The 11,895-nt window shown below is 35.1% G+C and overlaps 1 protein-coding gene across 2 annotated transcripts; it reads left to right on the top strand.

The window, feature by feature from the left end:
• Positions 1–3,869: 3,869 nt before the first annotated feature.
• On the top strand, positions 3,870–9,242 carry LOC105735382 (uncharacterized). Of its 2 annotated transcripts, XM_086912760.1 has the most exons (6): positions 3,870–4,127; positions 4,531–4,762; positions 4,904–5,272; positions 5,586–5,720; positions 7,051–7,277; positions 8,447–9,242. In XM_086912760.1, exons 1-6 carry the CDS (start codon positions 3,870–3,872, stop codon positions 8,624–8,626), a joined length of 1,401 nt encoding a protein of 466 aa, XP_086768886.1. In that variant the 3' UTR covers positions 8,627–9,242. The 2 variants fall into 2 exon arrangements, with proteins under 2 accessions (XP_086768886.1, XP_086768888.1); XM_086912762.1 differs by lacking the exon at positions 5,586–5,720.
• The last annotated feature ends 2,653 nt before the right edge of the window (positions 9,243–11,895 follow it).

The raw sequence follows: 11,895 nt of genomic DNA on the forward strand, positions 1-11,895 counted from the left end.
TTCTGGATCATCTATTGCAATCAAAAGAATTGCAGAAAGATGATTGTACTACAAGCTAGCAGCGTGCGATAGCTGCAATATTCCGCTATTAGTGTTGCGTATATAATGTAGTAAGAGTGCATAAATTAGTTTATTAGAGTTTCGTAAATATTTAATAGATAAAACATCTTATTGACGGTGTATGCTTTCGCGAATTTTCTATTCTATTTTTTTTTCTTTTTTTTTTTTTGTTGATCGAAAATTGCATTGCAAATATAATAAAGCACTCTTCGTGTTTTCTTTTGAGACTTTAGTATATTAGTGTTGCGAAAAGAATAGAGATTTTCCACTCACGGTTTGTTCGGGTTTACATTGAGTGGATAGTTATTGTGGTAACCCTTCTGGTTACCTCTTCTTCGTTTTTTTCTTTTCAGCATCCCCTTATTGAGACCATTTGTTATTGAAAATACTGTTAAAAGTATATTTTTTTATGAACGAATGGTTTTCTTTTAAAATTATGAATTATCTTAATATTATTTGAATTTTTTCAAATAATATTTCTTTTATAATTAATTGGAAAATGTAAATTATTTTCTAGTTAATTACAAATTTATTCATTTCATCCAATAATTAAATTACAGATATAAATTGAAAAAGATAAATGGGAAAAAAGGATTAGAAGATTATGCTTGGTCTTCATTTATAGAGACTAATTATTTTTAAATCTGTTATTAATTCTGTTTTATTTTTGTTAGAAACTCTTCAGTTGAAATAAGAGAGAAGAAATTCTTTTTTTCAAAAAGAGATATATCTTTCATTTCTTAGGTAGAATCAAAGAAGCTTTCTGATAGGTGTTGTATTCTTCCTTTTATTAAAAGATACCTTTTTGTTTCCTGTTTCAAAGTTCCACCAAATAATATTCCTTTTTTCCAAGAAAGTATTATTATAAGTTGTTTGTCTAAACTTCCTCATTCTAAATCCCTTTAATATTTGATGGTTATGTGATATAGTTCAGTAGCCATCATTGGTATTTTCTTATTTGCATTTTTTATGGCACAACATGTGGTTCATGTTGTACCATAAATTCCTAAAATATTTAATATCGATAGTATTAATGTAAGTAGAGTTATGAAAAGAATCTTCTTTCAATAGGCAATAGATTTTCAATAGGCAAGATTTATAATCAAAATGTTTAGTTCTTGTTTAAGTGAGGATAAGAAAAATGCTTTTAGATAGAATGTTTAAAATATTTTAATACCTTGTTTCATCTCATCAATGTTCTTTAAAAGAACAAACGATTGCATTATAAGAAAACATTAAGTAAAACGTATTATTAGAATTAACTGCATGCAGAATTAAAAGTGTTAATCATGTAGATAAATTTAATATGTAGTTGTAGACAAATAGATAGATAATTAATACATAGGATAAAGTAGGATGGCATTTTGTAGAAAGCTTGTTTCGCTTATTTTTTTCTTAGTTTTCCTTTTCTCTATCACCTTTTAACTATCATTTATTTTTCATTTTCCATAATAACGTAAAATATCCATAGAATATCTCCTAATTTCGATTTTATATTCAGATCTACTCTTCAACGCCGATTTTCTTTGCACTTTCTTTTGTTGCTTATACACGTTTCGCTGCAATATATATATATACGTCGAAAGAGAATCTTTATTTATTTTTAAATAACGCGTTTAAAGATAAATAAATTTTCTCGCAAAAGGAATATCGTGGTCAGAATGATTCTCTAATTTACAACCAAGATAAAATCATATTTGATATATAATCATATCATTGTACAGCTAATGTCAGTGATACAATTGTATATTTTATAAAAAATAATAATTGACTGTATATTCTTCCCATATTTTATTAATCGTGGATGGATAACGTTCTCGTTTCATTTTCTAAAATTATGAGATATACAATTTTTTTTTTTTTTTGAATAATTTAATTTCGTTCACGTGTGTATTTAAATTACGTCTACTAGATGGCGCGAGCGACCCTTTGGTCTTTTTTTTTCGAGATTGATATTTCAGAACATGCGACGGAAAATCCCATAAGATGTCACGTCTGTTCTATTTCGTCGTCAGAGAATCGAACTTGATCCCATCCCTACTAATGCCGTGTCCTCGAACGAGCGTTTCATGTAGCTGTCGTGCGAATGCTATCATTTGTTTTCTACGTTTCATCAGCCATCTCGATTCGAAGAGAATCGTATATCGACCGATTTCGACCGATACGCGGAATCTCACGAAAATTGCCGTCTGAACGCTTCCGTTCACCCTAACAATCGGCATCTGTCATACGTCATAAATCGCGATTTTTATGCGAAAGACGATTGCAACCATGATTTCTTATTTATCTCGTCGGTTTAAATCGAATTAGATTGCGGATTTAACTGCTCAAAAAATCCATGTTACATTAAGAGAAGTATTCGAGTAATTAGATGGATCTTCAGATTCGTTCAATTTGCTTCAATATCCGCGGAACGATTTCATCGAAAATTTAACTCTCAGCCTTTTCTCTCTCTTTAATTTATTATCCTATTATTAACCCTTAGGACTCCTGTGTATGGTTCGAAATTATTAACGTTGTAAAAATTTTTAAAATAATTTAAAATGTTTAAATCTAATTTTTTCAAATACCTTGTAAATAAAGAATTTGTTATAATTTCACACGATTAAGTGTAGGTAAAATGAAGGAGTGCAAAGGGTTAATAATCCATACCTATTTTCTTCCATTTCCATATACACATACATGTATAAAAGAAACGAATTCAATTACAATGTAAATGTAGTTTTGCTATCGAATTCATCGCACTTCATGCAATACGGATTACCTATCATTTGACAAAATTTATATACGTGTATATAATACATATATATATACACACAAATCTACGTCGCATCGCACAAGACAATTGGTTAAACAATCGAATCGTTGAATGATCGATTCGTCGTAGTAGTAGAATCACACGATGAGCGACGAGAAAATATAGAAAATACCATTGTATAATTTCGTTGCAAAAATTATTGTTGGAATATAAGTTTAGAAAAGAAAAAGCAGATATAAATATAAATCGCGTTTCACGCTTTCCTCCGTCGAAATTGAACCGACTTCACGTGCATGAAACACGCTCTGACACGCTTTGAAACGCCGCCTGTTGCTTGGAAAACAAAACAAAACGCTGGCAATGCGGTGCAACGCTTAGTATCAATTTGACTGTGCACGTATATACATACATATATATATACATACATACACATATAAATTAAAAAAATATATAAAATATACATTTACGCGTATAAATAAAAAGAATCACTTGCACACGTGTTCCGATATATTGGGGAATAATTACGAGAGGAAAGAAATTCGTCGGAATCGAACTTGGCACTGGAGAGTAGAAGAACGATCGGCCTTTGTTCCGCGTTGCACGCACACAGAAACTGGGGGAAAAAAAGGGAACGGTGCAAAACTACTAAGGATTGTACACGCGTCGGGAAAAAAAGAGCAGCGAATCGGCATCGATGATCCGTTCTTGTCTTTCGAGGGGAAAAAAAAAAAAAAAAAACAAAACCGATCGCACTTCTGCCAAGATAGTCTCCTCCGTGATAGTCTCTCCGTACGATCTTACGCTCTTACGCTCCCCTCGATCTTACGATCTTGCGCGAGTGTCACTTTTAAGTGTCGACGAGGGGGAACGAAATCGTGGAAACAAAAATTTTCACCCCTTGTCAAGCGCGAGGGATAATCGTAGCACCGATACTCGTTTCACGATATATATATATATAACATCGATCGATATATATATATATATATATATATATATATTTCAAACTTCAAAACTGTCGGAGGGGGGGGGGGGGCGGGCGGGGGGGAGGAAAATGCCGCGCAATTTGTCGGAGGCCGACAGGAAGAAGAATCAATTCGACAAGGAGGAGAGGGTCCATTTGTTGGCCATAATGAAGCAGTACGCCCCTCTGCTTGACAAGAGCGCGTCAACGTTGACACGTAAAAAGATTTGGACGACGATCGAGGACGAGTTCAAGAAGGCGGGATTCACCCGCAAGACGTCCGCACAATTGAAGAAATATTGGCAGAATTACAAGTATCATTGCAAGAAGGCGACAGCGTTCAGAAAGGTATTTCTCCTTATTCCCTCCCCTCCTCTCCTCCTTTTTTTCTTTCTCTTCCGCAAGAAAATTCGCTTGTCCCTCCGTTAATCGCAAATAAACGGGATTATTCAATTATGCTCGTCAATAATCGTGTTTATTAATCTTTAAGAGGGGCAATGTTCAATTCTCGAAAGTCGTAATTACGAAATCGTCATCTCTTTTTGATCGGCGTTTTTTTTTTTTTTTTTTTCTTTTCCTTTCTTTTTAATAAATTAAATCAAAACCTTCCTCGTTTCGTGGAAAATCTTCTTTTCGACGAAATAAATAAATTTACTCGCAACGAGACACGCGCTTCTTCGAAATTTTCTCTTTCGCTCCTCTTTCTCTGATAATTGATGAACTACCTGAATGAACGCTGAATGAATTGTAGGAAAATAAAAAGTACATAGAGTCAGAGGTGGCCGAGCCGCTCGAGTGGAATCGATACCAGGTTTTCGTGGAGAACCGTTCCCCCGCCAAATTCTCGGACATTCCTGGGGTGGTCCGATCGTTGAACGATCGCCCATCGAAATCCCCGATCGAATCAGGCTGCCGTTTCGGTGAAACGTACGAGGACGATAAAGAGTCATCTAGGAAATTGAACACGTCGGACGCTTTCATTGGTATAATTTCTTTTGCTTACCCTTTCTTTTGCCTCGATCGTTCGCCTCTAATTTTGATTAGAAATCCTCGTCGTCTTTTCAAATCGAACGAAAACGTGCACGAACACGGGAGGATACTACAAAGTTTGCCAAATTTTTAAGATCTGTCCCGGGTGAAGATGGAACGGAACGACGACGGGACGGCGTCCATCGATTGCAAGATGGAGGAGGCGAATAATTTAGAGAGCACGAACGTGGACGAGGATTGTTTGGAGGAGAAGAAAGAGATCTTCGTGAACGAGAGCCGTCTGCTACCGCCCTCCTCGTCCTCCTCCTCCTCGGCCAACACCACCGATTGCAAAACCACGTCGAATCGTATCGTTGTTTCGAACGCGCAGATTTCGAACAACAGCGTCACAGTGTCCGTGATATATCCTGAAAACAATAACGCCTACCTTCCCACGAGCACCGTGGAGGGAACGCTCGAGGTGCATTCGAAGTGCGGTGGAACAATGTCTGCGAGAAGGACAGGTATACATATTGGCCCGCACCGAATGATGTTTTATAAACAAAGCAATCTCTCCAATTTTTCAAAAATATCCCCCTTTTATAACATTACAATCTCTTTGAAGATTTAGGTTTATTTATTATTAAGTTTTCAATTAATTTCAATTATTTATAACTTGATAAATAAGCTTCGATGCATTTTCACGCTCGTTTCTTTAGAATTCTTCGAAGGAGTCTCGCGATGAATGATTGAGAAACGACTCGTTGTTGAAATATCTGTCGTTATAAAATCATAATCGGTATCTTATTTCGGTACTTACTCTTTATATTTTGGCAGACGGTCTATGGAACGAGAGGAAATCCAGTTGCACAAATTCGACAAAAGTGCACGGTACAAACGCTGCCCATGTGACGGGATTCGGTTATCGCGATGTAATGGAGCGCAATGGCGATCGTGTCCGTTTAAACGAAAGTAAGATGGAACGAAGTGAAGAGACTAAGAGAAAGTCTAAAATTACCACTTATGCACAGGACGGCTCGTAATTCGTGGTACAAATAATTCAATCTTGATTTTCGAAGTCTTATTTTCTGGAAATTTTCTCCTTTTTGTATCATGAATCATTTACGAATCAGCCTGTATATATATATATATATATATATTTCCTAGAAGAACAATTATAGGAATATTTAAGATTCTTGATAAAATTTTAGTGATTAAGGGAGACACACAAAAAAGTGAAACGGACAACTTGTGCAGAGTGTTTGGACGAAGTGGTTAGGAAATTTAAAAGGTGATTCTAAAGGCTAGAGCAAACAGAAAAGTTGGTATGGCAAAAAGTTGAAGCTTATTTTTCCAAGTTTATAGGCTTTGTTTGCAATCTTGCTCTAGACGAAACGAGATGGAGATACTTGAAAAGTAAGTTTGAACGGACTCAATCATTTTTGCACACCAACTTTTGCATTTGCTTTGATCTTTAGGGATCAACTCTTAAATTTAAATTCTTCTGTTTGTTCAATACACCTCCTATTATAAGTTTATAATTTTAACATAAATATAAATTTGTTTATATTTTTTGTTCGTATAAAGTATCAAATTAACTAACTTTTTTCCAATATCTTTTTTGCCAATTTTCTTAATTTTTCAAATTTCATCAATATTGAACCGGTCTCTGATTAAGAGAGATCTTCTTACAAAGTTTTCAGAGGAGAAAGAAGTTTTAACTTCCAGCAAATTTCTTGTCTTTTCGAATTAAAAAGTTCACTCGATGTTGATTTCCTACATTTCCAACCATTTTGTCATTGAAAACATTTTACTGTAAAGGAATAACTGCAATTCCTTTCGTTTAACTTTTCCTATTACAGTGGAAAAGAAATTCTTTTATTTCCAATAACAATATTTCGTTGTATGTTCTTCATTGAAAACTTTCTTATATAATTTTTTCGAATTACAATTTTTAAAACGACATTATTTAAAAAACACCATACTTAAAAATTTTTAAATGTCTATCGCAAATCGATCTATTTCTTTATGACTTCCAACTTTTAAGATCCTTTCTCTTTTACGTACAAATATTATGAGAAAAACTTCCATCCAAAACTATCAAAAAATTTTAGGCTTTCGATCGTATTAAAGATGATTGGAATCTCTTACGCTAATAACAAATTTAATAACATATACGACAGAATGATGAAATTAATTGCGAACAAGAAGAAAGATGAAAACTCGTTGGCCCAATGATAATAGTATTAAAAAGAGGAGGGCGGCCGGTAAATTAATTCTTTGAAACGACGTACATTTGCAGACAGCGAGGAATGCGATTCGTTCGAGTGCAACGCGAACGATGAGAAACAGATCGGGGAATTCCCAAAGGAGGATTTCGTTGCGACGGAGAGCGACGAGAACGAGGGGAGCGCGGTTAAAGCAAGAAACTCTGGGCCTAGGAACGATCGTTTCGAATCCAGGGGCTACGTCTTTCTGACGGATTATCGTAATCGGCTGAAGCATAGGTTGCTGTTGCAGCAGCTGGAAGTAAGTTGGTCGAGAGGTTCTTGTTAGGAAATAAGGTGACCATGTCCCCTTTACTGCTTTGAAAACGAAGTCGACGAAGAATTACATTGGTGACAATTTTTCTATTTCTTCACCTAGCCAGAGGATCATTATATCACGATTTCAACACTTTTTCTTTCTTTCTTTTTTTTTTTTTAAAGAATTCGTGAGAATTTGATATTTCTTTCGGTTACATTCTTTTTAAATTAACCCTACATTTTTTGATATTATTACCATCGTGTGAAAGCAAGTTCCAAGAATTTGATCGCATAGTTTTTATTATTTTTTTTTTCCAGCTGTATTCAATTCGTTCAATTAAATGGTCGAATAACGAATCTGATAATTTCGTGATAATTTAGCGTGTCGAAGCGTGTGACACGATGAGTCGACATTTGTTAAAAAAAAAAAAAAGAACAAGTTGAAATGTGAAGGAAAGGGAAATTTTCGGCCGAAAAATTATAAACGATTGAATCAAGATGAAATACATTTTAATGAATATTGAAGTAGAAGCACAAGTAAGTAGGTTGAGTCGCCTACTTGACAGCACAACATCTGATCGGCAACCGACATATTCACAACTGTCGTCCATTTAACAGCATGTCAGCGGCATAATATCCATTTTCAATTGTTTACACACATTAACGAGGCATCATTGTGTATATTTCGTAATAAGATGAAACGCTCGTGCGAATAATCAAATAATACTCGATAATTTTTTTATTATTGCTTCGTTTATCTTGAACATCTGTGAATTTTGAATCAGGACACTGGAGTTTATTGAAAAAAAAATTAAAAAAACTATGCATTATGAGAGGTAATTTTTCCTGAAACGCAGGTGCCTTTAGAAAATCGAAGATGCAAAGACGAAATACTTTATCTTATTCATAATTCAAATATATTTTCTTGCTCTTGAAAATATCTCTTACACAAGTATCACATAAGTGATAAGAGCAAGTGTTACGCGCGTTATTCGAAATCGTGATTAATTAATTAATAATAAAATTGGAGTAATAAAATCGAATGACGAAAATTCGAGAGAAATTCAAAATTATATGTACGGTCACCTTATTAAAAAAAAAGAAAAAAGGGGGGGGAAGGGGAGGGGAGAGAAAGCACAGGACAAGGTAAGAAACAAAGGTCGTTCGTTGCAGACGGAGGAGAAACGGTTGAAAATAAAGATCGCCGAGATGGCGATCCAAGAGGTGCAGCTGAGGATAAAAGCGTTGAGCGAGGACATGCGACGGACCGAGGAATTGCACCGATTGCACTTGGTGCGCGCAGCAGCCGGGGATGCAAGCGTTCGGGTGGGCGAATTTCCGAACAATTCCTGAAAAAAGGAGGAAAGGAAGGAGGAAAAAAAAAAAATTAGGAGAGGAGAAGGAGAGAAGAGGACACGCGGGTTCGACGTGTGCTTCAAATTATTTTTATTATAATCACCATCATTATCGCGTGTTAACGATATTTTCGTCGTTATTTTAGAAAAAACGCCATGGGACCATACAAAATAACAATGCGCTTAGATTTTCGTGGGTAACCGAGCAACGTTATATTTTTTTTTTTCTTTTTTTTTTTTCTTTTTTTTTCTTTTTCTTTTTTAATACTCGTGATATTCTTCGTCTTTTTTTTTTTTTTTCCGTCATCCGTCGTTAATTATTTAATTCGAGAGATCGACGGCGGCATACCGTCGAGAATAATAATTAGAGAACGGGTTAAGATCGCGTGACAAGATCAATTACATTACATCATTTGCTTCTTCGATCCGTTAATCTCTCCGCTGCCCCTCTGCCTATAATATTTCTCTACTCACCGCAGTCGCGATCATCGCCGTCCCTTTTTTTTATTTACAATCTTGCCCGTTCGTTCCCTCCTCTCAACTGTGCTTGTAACTAGCGATTTTCCTTGTATTTAGTGATTGTTAATAATTATCACAGAAAGTTCGTAAAACAATGATCTTTGAGTTACATGTTGATTCGTGTAGCGCCTCGTTTTTTAAGTAAGTTCGTTCTTTTTTTCTTTTCTTTTTTTTTCTTCTCCTTTTTGCGTGTAAGTATATACGCGAGTGTGGGTGTAGTATACGCGTGTCTCTTCTGTCTTTTTCCTGTGCGCGCGACTCGGTATCGTGTCTAAGTATAATGTATACGTGTAGCGTGTATCTATCGAAAATCGTCTCTTCTCTTTTTTTTTTTTCGCTATCTTTCTTTCGCGTGTTTTTCTTTCTTTCTGTTTTTTTTCCCCCCCCCTCCGTTCACTTTTTTCGAGAGAGTTTATACCGTACGCGTCCTAGACGGAAAAGTTTGTCACGTTGCTGTAAGTAGAGTAACAATAGATTAGCGTTTAGTATATAACTAGCGATAATAGCGATATACGAGTATAACGGCACGCATTGGAATAGCCCCTTTAACTTTTTGCAGCATTTAAAAATATTAAATGTAACGCTATAGTAGAATAGTTTCTTTCAATCATAAAAGAGAGAAGAAGTAGTTGATTTTCTTACTTATGGGATCGTCGGTACGCTGAACGAGTGAGGGAAAGAGAGAGAGAGAAAGAGTGGAAGAGAAAGAGAGAGACGGAGACAAAGAGCAGAGACAAAAAAGAGACCGATCGATAGTCAAAGAAACGCTCATATTCGTGTTTTTCATTTGTGTGTTTCTCTCTCTTCGTAGAGAAAATTTCATTTTTTCGTTTCGATGCAACTGGAAAAAATTCGTGTCGTTTCCCAAACCAAGGGCAGAACGTTGTAAACCTTATAAAGCCGTTTTGATTGTCGCGATTATGTTGCCCGTCGAATGGAATTCGAACTCGATATCCCAACACCTTTTTCTTTTATCACGCATGACCACATTTCCTTTTCATTGCGTTTCCAAACATTAATTTCAAACGTTTTCCTTCAAAAGAAGTGGAAGAACGTTTACGATAGAGATCGGTTTTTAAAAAAAAAAAATCTCTTTTCCTCTCTTCTCGATGTCCCATCTATTAATTTTTGATAAAATAGAAAGAATTAGAATTATTAGATTGCGCACGAACATATCGGAATTCCGAAATTACCCGATTACGTACGAACGAATCGGAATCCCGAAATTAGCCGAATGCACACGAGTGTATCCGAGTGGATACGAACGTAATTTAATGTACAACATGCACAGAAGCGAGAGCTTCCGAGTCGTTAAGCGCGCGAAAGTACATATCAGGAAGAATGTACAAACTTCTTTATTTTTTCTTTTCTTTTCTTTCTCTCTCTCTCTCTCTCTCTCTCTCTCTCTCTTTCTTCTTCCCCCTCTCTTTTCTCATTTTTGCTCTCTTTGACGATCTACCACTTGTCTCGTCACCATTGGCAAGTCAAAGAGAGGAGAGATTGTAGTTCGACAAAGCTCCACTACGAGAGAATTTTTACACGGAAAGCAGCTAGAAATTTCTCATCTAAGCGGAAAATTTTCATTTCTTACTGTTTATTAATCACCATGAAAATGTAAAAATTACTTAATTAAGTCAATTCTCAGTCCGTGATTCGCTGGTATACGAACGAGTATAATTTGTAATCCGTTTTATAATCTCGATCGTATCGAGCTGCTTTTTCATTTGCACGGCTTCGACTAATCGATAACGAGTTATCGGTAAATTCAGGTGAATCGGTGATTCTTATTCTCGTAACTGGATTATTTCTCGCCAACTATAATACATCGAATTGACATAGAAAGAGTGAATATAATATAATTGGAAATTATATTTCTAAATTCAAAAATAACTTTTTAAATTATACGTACGACGAGATGTCAATTAAATCGATAGACTCTTAAATTACGAAGTCGAGAAGGTTAAGAATCTCCGATAAAGAAAATCTGTACTTGGCATCTAGTCGATACGAATAACGACGATATTCTGATAATGAAGAAACGATATACAGATAAATGAACATAAATATTTAAGTGTTCCGTAAAAAGTTACATTTACAAGCGTTTTCGAATCATTGTGTATATAGGTTAACTTCACAATCATCGAATCTATTCCTATATATAATATTCCATCTTGCATTTCGAAACATAATTAAAATCTTTATCATTTTGTTTGTATCTTACAAACGTATAGAACCTTCTTACTTCATTTTAAGGTTAATCATTTCTTCTAGAGATAAATTTTTCTTCTTAGCGACGAACAAAATATATAATTCCATTTGTAATCGAATTTGCAATGTTCCAATGGAATTTTCACCTGTAATTCCGGGAAAAATCAACAATTTTATCCCCGTAAGATCCTTGTAAAATATACTTTGAAAGTAAACCGTAAAAAGGTAAAGTTCAAATATTTATATCAATATATCTTGACAGATAAAGAAATGCTAGGTGGAATATTTTCGTTTCGAAGAGACTTGAAATATATCCTCGAGAAAATGATTATTATATAACTTCTCGATCGTTCTTCCGAAAACTTTTTCGCGATAAAATTCATCGATAAAATAACGAATCGAAAATATCATCAAAATTGAATTCATTCGAACAAATTGAGAATATTCATCGTCGTGAACCCGTGATCGACTCGAGTACAAATCACCTGGTATCATCGCACTCCATCCACCCTTCGAAGCAATCGTCGCTTCTTAAAGGAT

The sequence above is a fragment of the Apis florea genome, unplaced genomic scaffold, assembly GCF_048593485.1.
Source record: "Apis florea isolate Af1SG1 unplaced genomic scaffold, ASM4859348v1 contig_3493_pilon, whole genome shotgun sequence".
NCBI lineage: Eukaryota > Metazoa > Arthropoda > Insecta > Hymenoptera > Apidae > Apis > Apis florea.